General features: G+C 41.9%; 1 protein-coding gene across 2 annotated transcripts; it reads left to right on the top strand.

Annotated features, from left to right (window-relative positions):
- The first annotated feature begins 58 nt into the window (after nt 1–58).
- LOC144657012 (uncharacterized) lies at nt 59–15737 on the top strand. Of its 2 annotated transcripts, none has more exons than XM_078517290.1 (12): nt 59–269; nt 937–1215; nt 4264–4472; nt 5237–5464; nt 6156–6267; nt 7071–7153; nt 7543–7715; nt 9282–9407; nt 10224–10448; nt 11105–13174; nt 14334–14492; nt 15130–15737. In XM_078517290.1, the coding sequence occupies exons 1-12, from the start codon at nt 187–189 to the stop codon at nt 15256–15258; spliced, it is 3876 nt and encodes a 1291-aa protein (XP_078373416.1). In that variant the 5' UTR covers nt 59–186; the 3' UTR covers nt 15259–15737. The 2 variants fall into 2 exon arrangements, with proteins under 2 accessions (XP_078373416.1, XP_078373415.1); XM_078517289.1 differs by having other exon boundaries at nt 4261–4472.
- Nucleotides 15738–17502: the final 1765 nt, after the last annotated feature.

Raw genomic sequence — 17502 nt, 5'->3', positions numbered from 1 at the left:
TCAGAAAAGGTGTTATATCACCCGTTTGCACGACTCCCATGATCCTTTGTAAGTAGAAAACGCGAAGTGTCCGCTTTCCTTGTGAATTTCGAAAGTTGTTGGAAAATGTGTATTTTTACGGCTGTTTTGAGTACCAGAACGAACCGGATAGCATTTACCAAGTAGGAAGGAATATTCATAAACAAGATGGTGCGTGAAACGCGCCATTTGTGGGTCGGAAACCTTCCGGAAAACATCAGAGAAGAAGAAATTGTCAAGCACTTCACACGGTGAGAGTTCAGAATTTTCAAGTTTTGGCGCGCTTAAAACGTGCATCACATTCCTATTTGAACGTATTTTGGCCCTTCAGTTTGTTTATATTAAAGTACATTATAGTAGCAATTTATCATCTAAGTTTTGGTTAACGGTATCGTGGAATGAGTGGTTTAGTTAAATTTCTTGTGGATGGGATTGTAGCGTGCATGTCTTTTGGACCGTCTTTAGACGATCAACGCTCCGAAAAACTAAATTATGTTTCTAAAGCTTAGTTGATCTTTTGATTGTTTGAGAAGCTTTCCTAGTTCTTGTTGAAATTGTTTTGATATGAGATACTGCTATTTCTTGTGTTCTTGCACGGGAGACGTAATTAGGTTGCCTGACTTCTGGCGAAGCATCGGCCGCGGTCTCTCTGCTTCCTCCAGCTGAAATCGAAAGCGCTGGTGTTGACTCGCCTTTTTGGAAGTTATTCCCCTCTAGTATCGCTAAAAAAATAAAAGATATTTCAGTAATATTATAGAATGGCGCAGATATACTTTAAACGGGATTTTATTGTCCCAAAAAGCCGAGAGGATGGTTTTGGTTTTTGCCCAATTAACAATGTTTGGACCCCCGAAAGTTTTGTGTAACACGTCACCATTCTCTGTGTTTTTGTGAAATCATTGTCTTGTTTCTTCACAGGTATGGCCGAGTCGAAAGCGTCAAAATATTACCAAAACGGAGCCAGGAAGGTGGAAGGGCTGCTTTTGTGGATTTTGTAGATATTCGAAGCGCTACAAAAGCGCATGAATCTGTGAACAGAATCGGTGACCGCGAAATGCGAACCGACTACAACGAACCAGGCAATGCGGGAAGTCTGTCCCGACTGCACGGGCATACGGACCCGCCGGCGAGAACTACGAGTAATTCGGCTCCTGGATCGCCGGTCCAAAGACGGCGATTTGATAGACGAACAGAGGGGTAAGTGATTCAGGTGCTACTGTATTTCGTTAGTGTAATGGAAGGGCTTTATATAGTTTATGGCTGCAATGTGAAATTGACACGTGAAACCGACATGTCGTTTATCAAATGGAATGAAAGTCATGAAAGAAAATGTTGTAAGTATACATTGCGTGCTTTGTGTGGGTATGGTCTGCTTTTGTATGGTTTTTTGAAAAATAAAAATAAAAACAAGCAAATCATCTGCCTGGCCTGTTGATTTTCTTGTCGTCGATAAAGTGTTGTGCAAAGATCTCTAGCATTCAAGTAAAAAGCTGCCTTTCCTACCCTTATTGGACGGGTTTTGTGGTATACTGTGAGTTGAAGAAATAAAGTACATATTTCCTTCGTGCCGCCATTGACAATGGACAGGATCTTGTGGCATATCTACCTGTTGGCATTCACCTTTGTTAGAAAACGAGATTTTGGCCCAGTTCACAGGGAAAATGTCATGGATTTTGGAAAAGAGATTGTATGGATGTGGCAAGAAGTTACTGACAAGGAGCAAATGTGGATTTTCAAGATTGTATGGTCAGGAACAGAAGAATGAAGTTTCTTTGATTTTGAGGATGAGTGAAGTTGCCCTTTACTTCCCAAGTCAATCAAAACCTCTGGCTTCAATTTCAAGATTGCTAAGTTCACAACACTGCAAAGGGGACATGTATGGAGATTAATTTATATGGCTGTCAGTTCTCTACTTGTAAAAGATCTATGATCATATTCCACTCCATCAAGAATTTGACAGGATCACAAGTTGTGGCTATGGACAGATTGAACGTTAATCTTCTGAGATCAGGGTGAATCGGAGAATCAGTATCCTGGAGAGTGGCAACATTTTTTGGATCATCAATGTCTTTGTTCCTTAGTTTAGAAGAATACTTGTAGATGCTTGATGGAGCTGTTATAGATTTCGGTTTTGTGACTGTTTCTTTCTTGGCTGGTTTTTACTCAACCCTTACAAAAGTTCACAATTTCAATAAAATAAGTTTTGTCCTAAAAAGAAAGCTAACGGCCTAAATTGTTTGTCTTGTGCGTGCACAGGAAAGACTTGGCCTGACCTTCCCAATCTGAAGAGTATAAAACATCAAGTTTGTTCTTTCAAAAAGCTAACAGGTGACAAGATAAAAATTGCATCAACAAGGGCTTAATAGTCTTTATGTACCACCAAATTTCCTAGTCCTTACAGTACTTACAATTGTGTGGAAATCAGTGTGGTGTACCAGTAGTTTGTGGCTTAATTGTACACTCTACCTGATCTGGTTCAAAATTCATGCACAGCGCAAGGTAATGAAAAAGACTGTGGCAAGCGGAGACCTGTGTTTATGGATCACAGCTCTGTTGAAGGGGATTTCAGAAGTATACCTATTGCCATGTAATTCTGGTGTCTCCAAGGTGTGTGGATTCCTTCTTTGTACTAAACTGCCTGATCTCCACATCATTTTGTCATGGAAGTTCATGATCATTATTACAAGCAAAGACAGGGTTCAACTCCACAAGCTCCTTGGATATATCAGAAACATCAAGAAGTGTTGTTCTGGTTTATAGACTGCTGGAATTGTTCTTTGAATATATGCAAGTTTACAAAATGGACAATCTGGATCTCCTCTATACTTCATGAAAGTTTACTATTGTCTTGATAAAGTTGGTTCCATAACACGCTGTTAGGATAAGAACAAGTGCTCCGACAAGATTGCCTTTTAAAAGCCCATTGAAATAGTGTTGTTAAGAACTGATCAGCAATTTAAGCGTCATTACATGATTGTATGGAGTATGGGGAGTGATGTTTTTGTTTTGAAGTTAACAAAGTTTGTGTGGCTGAAAAGTGTATGGTCATCTTGCTATGTTGTAAGTGTGTGGTCCACGGAATTCAAATTGGGATGGTTTTAGTATAGCATATTATACTTTGACGAGTTCATATCATGAAGTGATGTGTTGTTCTTAGGCAAGCAACGCCACTAGTGTTATAAAAAGTCAGGTTAGTATTTTATACTATGCCAAGTGTCATTTCCACACCCACTACTAAGAATTAACTACGACCTTAACGTTTATTATCAACCCTTACGCTCCAAGCATGCTTTGATGATATGAATGCAAAATATAACATAGCTATTCCCCGTGGAACCGAAAAAACAAAAAGTCTAAAAGTAGGTGGGAAGGTCAGAAATGGTAGACATTGTAAAAAAAAAACAATTTACACTTCTTGCAGTTGTCAAAGAAAAAAAAACACATTTTTTTATTGTTATTATCTTTTTTTATTAATGCTGGGGTACCCTGCGATGGACTAGCATCCCATCCAGGAGGAGTAGAAATGCTCCTAGACACTTCATGCTGTGGGAACTGGGGTCTTTGAATCTGCATTTCAACTCAAAGATTAATCAGCTTCAGCTTTTAAAAGCCTGTGCTCTGCTCTTTCTCTTAATTTATACTTTTTTGTACAATTTTAGTAACATTTTCCTACTTTGCTATACTCCCCCCTCCCCCTCCCTTTTTGCATAACTGTACGTGTACACTATTCACACTTCTGTCTGGGGATGTTTCAAAGCAATTGTTGGATTTGACTGTAAAATGCAGCTTTGGACAATTTCTATAAAATCTCTTTAGCTTTGAGAGAAAATTAATGTTAAGGTTTTAAATGAGTATAAATTTTTCAAATATGCAATACTTCACAATAATTTCCTAACTCTGTTAATTGATCTGTTGGTACTTAGATCAGCACAACACTGCGTTTTTTTTTTTCATATGCAATCCAATGTGTAACAGTCATTATCACAGTGAGATCCTGTAAGGTGATTGTAAGAGTCTTCAATGCACCACAATTTCCATTTCATTCATAACCTCCCTCTACATTTTTATGGGAATTCTAACAGATAGGGTATGAGAACAAGGAACCTATACTAATCACTTCATGAAGAAATCTTGATGAGAAACACCAAATTATCTTGTAGAAGATCAGAAAATGTATGAAAAAGTGAAATAAATTGACCTTGTGATTTAAAGATATTAATTTTCTGCTTTATTTCCCAACAGCAGTGCTTCTGACGGGAGGTACAGTGGGCGGTCGCAGACTTTCTACCAAGATGCTTATAGTGATGATGAGGGTGCAGCCCCAAGGGTAGCAAGCGGAGGAGGAAGTGGAAGTGGAGGCAGTGTAAACAGAGCCAGACCTCGTAGCGGTAGAGATCATCGAAGGCAGCCCTACAGTCATGGTCAAGAACCTCGTAGAAGTACTCATAAACCTGGTGAGCTTCAAAGTTGTAAATACAATGTAAAAAACTAAATTTATAAATACAAATGTAAAATAAATTGGCGTTATTTTACAATGGTTGCACATAACAGTACTTGCGACTGACAAACCTGTGGCCCTCCGATACCTGATTGAATTGGAATTTACAAGTGGTGGTTTTTGAGGAGGGAGAAAAACCAGAGAACCTGGGGCAAAAACACTCAGAGCTAGGACGAGAACCAACAACAAACTCAACCCACGTATGTTAATGGGCTGGAATCGAACCCGGGCCACATCGAACCCGGGCCATCCCTGCTTTCCAAGATTTCGATTTGCTCCGTAAAGTAATAACAGTTATTATGCTTGTGTGTTATGATACAGTGTGTTTACCCTTTTCAAAGTGAAAATAATACCTTGTTATTTATCAAACAGCTTCTACCGTATTTATTTCTCTATCTAAGTGAGCTTTACCTTATCTCTTGATGAAAACCAACCAAATTGCATTTTGCAGAATAAAAAAAATTATCCCCTGAACCCCAGGGATGTCGCTAAGGGCCGGCTGCTGGCTAATTTGACTGGCTGAAAAAGAAGTTAAGTCCGACTGAAATTTCACATGAGCCGGCTCGGTGTTTCCTTAGCTACATCCCTGAAACTCCGAAGTGAGTGGAAAACCTAATCTTGAAATTCAGTTTCAAATAAACAACCAAAAATTGAAGCATGTCTTTGACTGTACAGCTGTCACTGTAATGTTACTGAGGATTTACTTCTTTCATTCTTTAGAAGCGTATCGTGATCAAGATCCCAGTCCAGATCACTCCAGCGGTAGTGAAAGTGGTAGTGAAAGTAGCCGCAGTAGGAGTCAGTCCCCCAGTTCCAGTGGCAGCAGTAGCAGTGAGGAGGGCAGTAGAGGTGAAAGTGTTCATGCAACTGCTCCATCTTCAGAAGCCCCACCAAGCACAAACAGAACTTCAGCACTCTGTTTGAGGAATATTTCATTGCGATCAGGAGGTAAATTAGTACATTCTTCAGCAGTCTTATTAGAACCATTGTTTACAGTATTTGCAATATCAATATTTTTGGTCCAGTACTTTTAACATAACACTTGTAGGAAAAGGGAGGCATGGTGACTTAATGGTTAGTGTGCAAGACTCCGTCAGATTGAGCCGTCCAGGTTCGAGCACTGGCAGGGGTCACTTGTGTTGTGTTCTTGGGGAATATACTTTACTCTCATAGTGCCTCTCTCCACCTAGGGGTATAAATGGGTACCGGTGAAATAATGCTGGGAGGGTACCCTGCAATGGATTAGCATCCCATTCAGAGAGGGGTAGAAATATTCCTAGCCAATTAATGCCACAGAAACCGGGATAAGCTCCGGCAGTATTGCCTGCATGGTTTGAGGCTTCCCCCTTGAAGGAAATGTTCCAACATGTATCAATATGACCAGTATTATTTTCAATGAATTTTCCATCTGTTTTGTACACATAGCTTTAAGAATCTAGGAGTTAAACAAAACGTTGCCGCGCAAATCCTATAATGTAAGAGACAGTAAAATTCACAAACTTTTGTTTTAAATTCAAAGTACATTTTATGTACAATTGTCCTGCAACTTGGTCTGAGTTGTTTTCTGTTGTTTACCTACCATTCTTAACATTTTTTTACCTTTCTGTCAGTAAGCTATCTTTCTCCTTTAACCTCTTAGATGGCAGTCTCCGTGATGGCCTTTACCATGAGTTTAAAAAGCATGGGGATGTGTCTCGTATATTTGTGAATGGCCAGGGCTCCAGCAGATATGCTATTGTTCACTTTAGAAGGTACATATTTGTGTTTTCTTTTTTAACTCGGAAAAGAGTTGTAGTGGGCGAAGTGATTTCACTCCTTCCCTCCTTCCCTCGATTCCTGTAAACATAGGCACGCAATACGTGCAAGTGTTTTACGGCCTCTAGAGAATTTTTTTTCGGTGGAAGTACTCGGCTATAAGCCGAACCCCCAATTTCGTTGCATGATTTAATTGACAAGTTCTGAAGTATGATGTTAGCTAAAATTAAGCGCTCAGCTTATAACCAATAAGTATTAATTTTCCTGACCTTCAAAATCCAAAAAGGTAATAATAAAAGAGAAATTAATTTGCAACAGATGGGAACACTTTCTCTTGGCCTTTCGGCCTTCTTTCGATTAGCAGCTAGATGACAATCAAACTAAGTGAATTCAACTGAAGTTAAACATCATTTGTTTTAGCAAACCTTTATTTCTTGTTGTTTTTAATTCTTGTTTCATAATAACTTTTCAGAGTTTAGTGGCTTATAGCCACTTTTGAAGTTATTTGTTACCATACCCTCCTCCTTAAAACTCAGGGATGTTGCTAAGAGCCGGCTGTAAAAGAGCTTATAACTGGCTAAAATTTTTCTAGAAAACAATAGACTTAGCATAATTTTGAGGATATTGAGGATACTGCCAGTTGGGCTTTTAAGCGAGCCAGCTTAGTTTTTTCTTAGCTACATCCCTGAAAAACTAGTCTATAAACAGACCGATAACTTTTAAGAGAGATATACTAGAACAACCTTGAATGCACAGGTAGTCTTAAAGGTGTTGTTAAAGTATTCTTTGTTGTTGTTAGACCTGAAGATGCTGAGCGAGCTCTTGAAGCGTGCCGTGGAAAGATGTTTCTAGGAGCAGAGATGGATCTGCAATATTCACAAGGTTGGTTCACAGCTTGTATGATTAATGTCTCGTTCGTCCATGCTTTCCTCTGCGTCGCTGACATCAGGGCCATTACAATGTTTATTCATTGTCCCAAAACCGTGTTCTGTTTTCGGGAGATGACATCCAGGGCAAGAAGAAGTGCGCTTATTTTTCTTTCTCGAAGACATGTCTTTTTCCCAATGAAATGAGAAAAGAAATACAATTTACAATTTACGTGTTTCGACCGTAGCGAACGGTGACCGAGCGAAGAAAGTGAAAGTACAAACTGGAAACCGGATCCTAGCGTACCGTACCACTCCCCATTAAACTCAATTAATATTTAATTCCACTAAAAATCAACTCCAGAGAGCACTGATTCTCATAGATTACTGTATTTTTTTTCTTAGATGATCGTTATGAGAGCAGTGATCATCCTCCACGCCATCGCTCGCATGCCAGTTCCATGGTGGATGATGAGTTTGATCCTGGTTGTACTCGAACTCTTTTTGTGGGAAACATTGAAAAGACGACGACTTTTTCTGATCTTAAGGAGGCATTTGAGAGATATGGAGAAATTGTGGTGAGTACGTCAAATGTTAAAGAAGACTTTCAACATCCTTCACTAAGTTGCAAGGAAACACTGAGCAATTTACATCTTGCTTTAAAATTGCTTGCAAGAACTTCAAACTTAAAAGGTTAGTATGTAAAGCAAGGATGTTTTATGATTATTGAATGTCCTAGACAACTTCCATTATTATAAGAATATAGAAACAAAAACTTGTCTGGCCATTTTTGACTGCTGTAGTGTTTTAAAACTTGATCATGATGGTTAAGTGAGCAGCACTTAACTCTGGTTTCTGTAGCATCAATCGACTAGGAGTATTGCTGTTCCCCCCTGGATGGGATGCTAGTCCATTGGGCGATTCCAGAAAATATCCGTACCATACCACGGACGGCTTTTTGGAAATCGGAGGGAAAGGGGGGGTTCATTGAACTGGAATTCCGAAGGCATGGGGGGATACTTACGATTGGATATTCCAAAGGCATGAGGGAGTTCCAGGTCTTGGATTTCCAGAGGAGAAAACAAGAGTGTGTTCCTTAAAAATGCTTATTTTGTGGACTACCAAGTCTCAAATAAAGCACGAACTGACGACCGCGTAGCGGAAGCAGGATACAAGACAAGTATCGATCGATCAGGCATGTGTTTGCGTTCATTTACAAAAGAAAATCGCTAAAATGTGGGTTCTACATCAAGCCCCAGATGCCTTAACATTGATGAACTTCTTCATTCGCTCTTTGCTTTCTTGTCAAAGCGGATCCACAAATATTTAGTCCATTCAGTGGAGTAGGAAACTCTTTTGCTACGCTTCGAGAAGCCATTTTGAAGCACGTGGGTTGGGAGCGACTGCTGACCGTGAAGGCTCAAATCCAAGATGGCGGATATGTTCAGTGCACTCGATCGTATTATCTTCCGAGTTTACACACGTGCATCACACGATATTCTTATTTTAATGTTCTGCACCAGTTTGGGGCAATGTAAAATTAATTTATGTTGTATCTGTTGAACAAGGGTAAGGAGAAAAGTCTTATTTTTTTACATTTTCATCCCAGAATCTCTTGAGTCATAATGACTGTCTCTATGTACAGATCGAGTCATTTGAAATAATTTGATGTAAAATACGCCACATTGGGCATATTTGCGAACCCTGACAGGAATTCTAAAGAGCTTGACTAAAAAATGAAAAATCTGAACGGGAGGGGGGGTTAATGATTATGGAATTCCGAGGGCATGGGGGGATAACGCATTTTGGAATTTCCGAAGGCAAGGGGGGGCTAAAATATGGAAGCCGTCCGTGGTATGGTACGGATATTTTCTGGAATCGCCCATTGCAGGGTTACCCCCCAGCAGTAAATTCGCCGGTACCCATTTGTACACCTGGGTGGAGAGAGGCACTGTGAGAGTAAAGTGTCTTGCCGCAACGCAGCGCCCCGGCCAGACCTCGAACCCGGGCCGTTCGACTCGGAGCCGAGCGCGCTAACCATTAGGCCACCGCGCCTCGCTATTCGTAGTCCAATGCACTACTCATTTTGACAATGCACCTCCCACATGTTGAAGTGAAGTCTAACACTTTTCGCTTCATTGCAGGATGTGGATATTAAGAAACAGGCTGGTAACAATCCATATGCCTTTATCCAGTTTGTTGACCTCAGCAGTGCTATCCAGGCACGTAGGCGCATGGACAGAGAATTTGTAGGACGCAACAGAGTCAAGGTAACAAAATACATTCTTGGCGTAAAGTTCATGCACTCTTACCACCCAACTGTGGTCTCAGCAAACAGTTCAAGACACAAGCATTTGATTTTTTGTGGTAAAACTAAGCTTAACTCTTAAAGATGATTTCCAGTCCGTACTGCGCAGACTCAGGGTTTGTTTTCATTTTTGTTTTGAATTCGTTGAAACGTTACACTTCGGTGATAGCATACATGAAGTTTTTTAGTTCGCCATTACGGATTGTTTCGTTCAAGAATTCACGATGAGCTAAAACGTCCGTTTGAAATACCGTCGAGCTTCTTTTACTCGTTATTATTGTTTTGCAAGGATTTCTGTCGTTAATAATGAAAAAAAAGGTAAGTTTTGCCCCGGAATTTTTATTTTTGCTAGTAAACATTCTTCTGTTTGTGAGACTCACAAACATTGCAGGCAGAGATTGCGCAGTACGGACTGGAAATCATCTTTAAGTTCTCCATTTAAGAAATAAACAAGAACATTGCCAAACCCATTTTGGACGTACAAAAAGGTTGTTTGATATGATCACCTAACAAGTCACCCAACTACGGTTGAACCCCGGTAACTCAAACTCTGAAGGGAAACAAAAAACAGTTTGAGTTAGTGGGATTTTTGAGTTAACCGAGTAAAAATGACTGAAAAGTGGGTCCAAGGGAAATAGAAATTAGTTCGAGTTAGCCGGGTTGTTCGAGTTATCCGGTTTCGAGTTACTGTGGTTCTACTGTATTTTTTACCTCCATTGTAGATGTAAATTCTCCCAATTTGTCTGTTTCTAATTGTTGTTGGAATGTTGTGTTTCAGGTTGGGTTCGGCAAGGTGTCGCCCATCAACACCATCTGGGTGGGAGGATTGAGTGGACTGAACGACCAGCAGATCGAGAGACACTTCAGTCGATATGGGCGTGTCACCAGGGTGGTGGTGAACCGCCCCAGAGAACAGGCCCTGGTCAGTTTTGACAGCGTTGAGTCTGCTAGCATCGCTCAGGGAGAAATGAAGGGCAGGTCGATGTTTGGACGGCGTGTGAGGGTAAGCATGGCTTTATGGACAAGTGTGACTTGTTAAAACGTTTTGTGATTGCTGTTTTCACAATTTGCATAAGTTTTTCTAGGTTTCAATTAATATTGCTTGCCAGCCTGAATTGTGTATTCCGTCATCAGTTGTCTAAAATTTTCCCCAATCGCAACCACGTTCTTCTCAGGTTACCTTTTATTTTTGAAAGTTAATTTTGTATGCAAACAACTTCGCGGTTTTTGCCCTAAAATGCTAGCTTTGGACCATGACTTTGAGCTTGTGTGGAGCTACAATCATTGACAAAACCTGTTGGCACACCCACCCCCATCCCCCCGTTTCAGTGTTGGATAGCACAATGTGCCCATGACTCCTTGTGCAATGCGTTTCAGTTTGTAAGCAAAAGTAGGTAGCAATTGAAGCCATTTTTTTGCATGTTACGCAACATTGCAAAGGGAGAGAGGGAATTGCTTATTTGTTTTCATGTTTCAAGTAAGAAAAACAGCAGTTGTTCCAAGGTTTTGTCAGTTTGGTTAGATTGTTTACAAGTGATAAAATCAACCTATTTATGACAAATTCATTTCCACAGAAATTAGTATTTATTTCGTAGAAGAAGAAAACACTGCACACGTCTTTTAACAATTCACTTTTCTCTTTTCTCTGTTATGACACAGGTTGAGTTTGTCAGCCGTGACAGTCGCCAACTCTTCTTCGACGCACTGCAGCGCTCCGCTCCGTCTGATGGTAGCAGCAGCAGTAGCCGAAGATACGAGCCTTCATCTCCGAGATCCCGAGGCCGAGGAGGCGGGTATTACGATAACCGGTGGGAAGGGCGAGGCCGAGGAGGAGGGCGTGGTAACATGAGACGGGACATGTCAAATCAACGACCCTGGCAAAGAGGAGGTGGCGAGTATGAATATTCTGAGGGCGGCGGTTACAAGAGAGGGCATGGGCGTTACCGTCAGCCTTACGAAGGGGGTGGGTACGAGTCGGATGATTACGATCAGGAGCTTCGGGATTATAAATACAGTCAGCAAAGGGAGAGAGAAAAAGAGCAAGGCCGACAGAGACATGACAGAAGTGGCCGTGATAGGGACAGAGAAGACGGAAATTACAGCGGAAATGAACGATTCTATCCCGAAAATCAGGAACGCTGGCGAGAAGATAGGAGCAGCTCGGACTCGTACGAGGAATCACGTGCTCGGAAAGACGCTCGACCTCGGGAAGTGCCCGACGAATATGACCGAGAGAGAGCTGGTTACAGCGAAGACGACGACCATGCGTCGTTACACAGTAAACCGTCAAGTCGCGACATCGAGCAAGACGAGAAACGTGTGAAGAGGAAAGAGAAAAGAAAGAGAAAACCCCGGTCGCCATCTCCCGAGGGTGAGGCTGTTGAAGGCAAAGAAGCGCTCAGCGACGGCGAAGAAACAGAGGAGAAAAGAGTCTTTGAGGAGAAGAAAACGAGAAAAATTAAAAGCGGAGAGGCGGAGATTGCACTGAAGGATAAAGAGGCAGAAGCTGAGGAACGCGTTTGGGACGAGCGGCGGGTGCACGGTAATGGTACCAAAACTGAAGAAATCGGTGTTAAAGATGGCGAGAAAGAACTCGCTCCAGCCTCGCCTCCGCAAGAGAAAGGCATCAAAAAGAAGGAGAAAAAGGACGCAAAGAAACGGAAGAAACACAAACGTATTCGAGGCTCGTTAGGCGAAGAAGAAGAGGAACGGGAGCTGGAGGAGGAGACTGCTCGTATGGAGGAAGCCGCTGGTCAGGAGGCGGTAGCTGACTTAGCCATGCCGGTAAATAAAACAAGGGTCAGTTCTGATACTGACTTGCAGAGACTTGAAAACAGAGACACTGCTGTCCCTGAAAATAACAGGCTTGATCGGGCTGAATTTGAAAATGAGAAACTACCGAGACGGCATTCTTCTGACGAAAGGCTTCGCAAGGAAGAACGAGAATTTTCACGCGAATCTGTGAATCGTTCGCCTCGTAAGTCGCACAGAGACGAGCGGAGAGGAGACTGGGAAAAGACGGATGTTGTGAAGGCGAAACGGCGACGGACATCTGAAGGTGAATCGCCACCCCCTCCCCCTCCACCCCCACCTCCTCCTCGAGAGGCTGTAGAAGGCTATCTCCCCCCGGAGATGTTACCGAGAGTTGGTCCACCGCCAGACGGGCTCCCTGCACAGATGGTCCGGCCACCTTATGACATGGCTCCCGCGCCGCCAGTACGTTACGAGCCACCGATTTACGACGGGAGCCGTACCGTGCCCGTGGTTGCCTCTCCTGCTGCCACGCTCAGCCCTGTACCACCAGCTGGGATACCTCTGAACCCTGTGGTCGTGGTTCCACCCAACGTTTCCACTCCGCCGCTAGCAGTTCACTCACCGGGTGTCCCTCTCGGTGTACCCGCAGTACCAACCTTGGCATCTCCCCAAGGATTACCCCCTCCTCCCCCACCACACCCAGATTACACCCCACCCCCTGTACAGCAGCCAAACACCGACACCCTTCTGGACCTTCTGCGCCGGTATCCAGTGGTCTGGCAGGGCCTGCTTGCCCTGAAGAATGATTCCGCTGCAGTTCAGATGCATTACTTGGCGGGTAACGGCCGCCTGGCAGAGGTATCGCTACCTCAGGCGCCCGCCAATGGGATAGGAGGCGTGCCCCCGCCCATCAGGATCGCTCAGCGGATGAAGCTGGAACCATCACAGCTAGAGGGAGTCATAAGGAGAATGCAAGTACGTGACAAAGTCACATTTACATCATTGTTGTCATTGCTATCTGTGTTTACTACAACTGTAACATTCACGCTTAACTTAAAGGGACCGTGTCACGGATTTTAGCCAAACCAAGGCATAGGAAATGACCATCAAATTCGGCTAAACATGTTAAAATAACTTCTTAAAACAGTGAAGGAATATTTTTATAACACACCAAATTCAAAAGAAGGAACGGATGGCCAAAAGTGTCGAAGATTGAAACGGATTGCGATATAGGTTTTTTGAAATATGGTCCGGCGGAACAGTTTTTCTTGTCTGCCTGTAACGCCCGGGGGACATGTTTGGCTGCAATGAAGCTATGGTTTTTTTCATTTAGAAGTAGAAGTAATTTCTCTGCCAACATTTAGTTGCATAGCGAGTACTTTATTCTCACTAAATTTCGCGAGTACTTAATTTCGCGAAAAATCAAGGGCCATATTTTGCGAGTACTTAATTTCGCGATTTTAACAGGAAAGTACAATAAATTGCAGTGTATTAAATTTCGCGATTTTTATATATTCTTTAATACGAAGTTTTGACCTCGAAACTGTAACAACATAACTAATATGAAAGTCATCGTAAAAACAGCAAACAAAACAATATACCCGGTACTCATAACAAAACATTAGGTATTCAACAGTCTAAATACCTGATAGGTTCATCTACGACTGCAAGAGCGAGATTTTGAAGAACTTGGCGCAGAGAACAGTTCGAACAGTGCGACTGGTAGAGTGTGAGATTACTAACGGACAAAATTAAACAAACAACTCCTAAACATGATGCTCAGTCATGTTGGAATAACTATGATGAAACGCATCGAGTTTCATTATTTTTTATATTATCAGTACGATACTAAATTTCGCGATTTTAAACTTCGCGTGTCCTATATTTCGCGAGTATTAAATTTCGCGATTTTTTCAAAAACGCGAAATTTAATTTATATTTGACGAAATTTAGTAACATGAAATTTACTTAGCCGTGAAACAGTCCCTTGAGGCACACTATACCTACAAGCACAAAACGCGAAGCAAAATCATTTACAGTTCTGAGAATGCGTTCGTTGGATGTTGCTGTTCCTTATCTTTGCCAATTCTGTGGCGTCCTCGGTTAACGTTTTCTTCACTGGTTTTCTCAACAGTCCGACAAAGATCACTGTCTTTTGCTGGCTCTCCCGTGCGGCAGAGATCCTCTCGACGTTCACAAGCAGACACGCGCCTTGAAGAGTGGCTTTATTAACTACTTACAGATAAAGCAGGCAGCGGGGATCATTAATGTGGCCAGGCCAGGAAGCGCACAGGTAAGGATTTTAATATTGCACTAAACTGAAAAAGCAGTTTCAAACTCAGGTTCTTCAATCACAACTCGATTGTATTGCGGGAGCTTTGTCTCATATGCGAACAAGCATCAAGAACTTCGTTTAAACACAGTAAAACTTATGACTGTTGGTATTTTTTTCGTTGCTGTTGAATGTATAAAATGCCGTTAAGTTAGAAAGTAATCTCAAAATAATAGTTCATTAAGGTAAGAATACAATCAACTCTCTAAAACGAACATCGTCGGGACCAGCTCAAACTGTCCGTCTTCCGTCTCAGATAGGTGTCCGTCTTATGGGGAGTTAAGTTACAGCAAAATGAATGAAAAACGGCAGGGACGGGACCGACGCCGGGGGTCCGTCTTATAGAGGCTCCCGTTAAGCGAGAGTTCACTGTAAACCAAAAAGGGAAAAGGATGTTTAAGAAATGGGAACGCTGAGATGGATTACGACCAACGAATTTTAAAAGTGGTTTAATAATAATACAGTCCTCAGTTAGTAACAAATATGAAAAATTGCTAAGATAGCTGCCTACCCTGACAATCTCTGATATATACTTTATACCTCAACATTAACTCAAAGCCTTGGTAAAACATCTTTGTTTAATTTTCTTTCCCCTCAGCCAAGCTACGTTCTCCACATTTTTCCGCCGTGTGATTTCGCCCACGAGCACTTGGCACGAGTCTCCCCAGACCTCCTGGACAGTGCGGCCGACAGCGGGCACCTCATGGTCGTGGTGGCTTCCGTGTAGATGTACGGACGATTCCAATACAAGAATAGCTTGTTTGCGGGAAATAGAATACATCATCTCTTCTGAGTCGAGAAGAATTGCAATAGGAAAAATAGCTGAGGCTTTACGCCGTAGTGGATCGAACCTGTGAGCTCAGGGGAAATATCGGATTGTTTAGTTTTGTTTATAAGTAGAGGACTTATTGACTGGAGAGGTGTGATATCTTTACTCTGATTGGCCAGAGGAGCAGAGACAGTGTTGTCAAATATAGCATCACGCCCGGAACGGGACAGAAACTCGCGTGTTTGTCACGTTACACGCGTGTCTTCTGAAAAACTTTGCGAGGACTTCATAACGTGGCCCATAGTCCCTGAAAAAGGGCCGTGAATTTGGGCAGCTAGAATTACAATCGATTTTTAATTTGAAAGTACATAATTAATGCTGACGTAGCGAGTACAACAAAATTTAGTAGAATTATATTTTCTTAGTCTTTACTTTAACTTGCTGTTTCGACTTGTTTAAGTTTTAGTCTTAGGACAGTGTGTGTTAATAGTGAATTAGTGGCCCAAGGCTGAAAACTGTCATGAGGCTGGAATAATTGTCCGAGGCACGACATTTTAAGTAATAGTTTTAAAGCGAAGGGTTTCTATTTAGACGATAAAAACCTTTGTTATCGCGTTCTTTAAGAATTGTCCCACTGTCGTTTTCTGATCAAACGATGGTCACGTGCTTTTAGATGTCATTTATCGTATGAGTACTTCTTATTGGTCCGTAGCACGTGAACCGTTCATGATACGCATGCGTTTTTCTACTGCAGTTTTTTCCCAGTCGAGAGGTACCACGTGCCTTAATTTTGACCAATGAGTGACAGCAAGTTTCTTAGTGCTTTGAAACACACGGATCAAATTGAAGTTCAGTGAGTTTTTCCAGGTGTAAGTAAATTCATACACGATAAAATTTGAAGAACGTAGTTATTCATATATAGGGAAATTTGCAGATTAACTTGATTTTCGTCTTGTATTGCTTTGCTAGAAAATTTAAAGCTTGGTCTGTAAACCGTACCAGATTCGCATTCACGGTGTGAAATACGGTAGTTGCTTAGCGAGATCTTCAGAAGGACGTTTTATTCATGCGTTAATGTTAAATATTGTTAGTGACGTCCATGAGACTTCGTGAACACGACAAATGTCTGTTTTCACAATGAAGACATTCTGCTACCGTAAACCTACGATAATACTCCCCCCCCCCCCCCCGAATAATAACTTGAATCCCCGGATGCTAGCAGCCATCCACTGTAGTACTACTTTTATATCCCTCCCCTCACCACGTAAGGTCGTTGAAGTATTTTCAGAGGCCTTTAAAGCTCAGTTAACTATCGGCAGGCGGCAGTTTTGTTTTTGTTGTTTTGGAGTTTTTTTAATGATCCTTGCACCTAAAACTTTTTTTTCGTCGGATAAATAAGCCACACCCTAAAAAAAAATCACACTGAAAAACCCTTTGGAACAAAAGTAAGCCCAGGATTTATTGTTTCAGATTGTAAGAATTTTACGGTATCTAATCAGCACTGTGAGAAGAAATTTGCAAATAATCGAATTTATTGTATAGATGCATCCACAAAGGTTAAATCTGTGGACGCTGCTGTCGTTTTAGAATTAACCCGGTCGATCTTGTAGGTATATTTTAAATTATTGATAGTAAGAGGAATAAAACAAGATCATGGTACATTATTGTTGTCAAGTTATTTGTCGACGTGTAAAATATAATCAACAAGTCACTTTCTTTGCTGTGCATAAAATTGTCGTCAAATCAAAGGCAACTTAGGCCCGGTTCAGACGCCGATCTTTTCATGAGCCGAACTTAATTCCTCGAATTAAGTACATGAAAAGATCGGCGTCTGAATCAAATTAGAACGGCCATTTCAATTTGGAACGGCTCACCCGTTCTTCCCGCCTGGCTTGGCCGAGAATTTCGCCTGTGGAACGCCTTTGGAACGACTTTGATTCAGACGCCGTACTTTTCATGTGCCGATCCTAATTCATAAATTATCATAATGTATTTTGACTAGTTTTATTGGAACTGTATTAGGAACGGCCTCGGAACGGCCAAAAAGTACGGCGTCTGAATCAAGAGGTGTACTTTTGTCAATTTGGGTCGGTCCAAATTCGAATTGAGTTCAGCTTATGAAAAGTACGGCGTCTGAACCGGGCCTTAGAAATCGGAAGGCTCCTTAGGCCCAGCCCCCTCCTCAGGCGCTTCGCGTTTTCC

The sequence above is a fragment of the Oculina patagonica genome, chromosome 6 (genome assembly GCF_052425735.1).
Source record: "Oculina patagonica isolate OP01 chromosome 6, crgOcupat, whole genome shotgun sequence".
Lineage (NCBI taxonomy): Eukaryota > Metazoa > Cnidaria > Anthozoa > Scleractinia > Oculinidae > Oculina > Oculina patagonica.
Note: the sequence above shows the minus strand (reverse complement) of the source record. Positions and strands in the feature narration are given on the sequence as shown.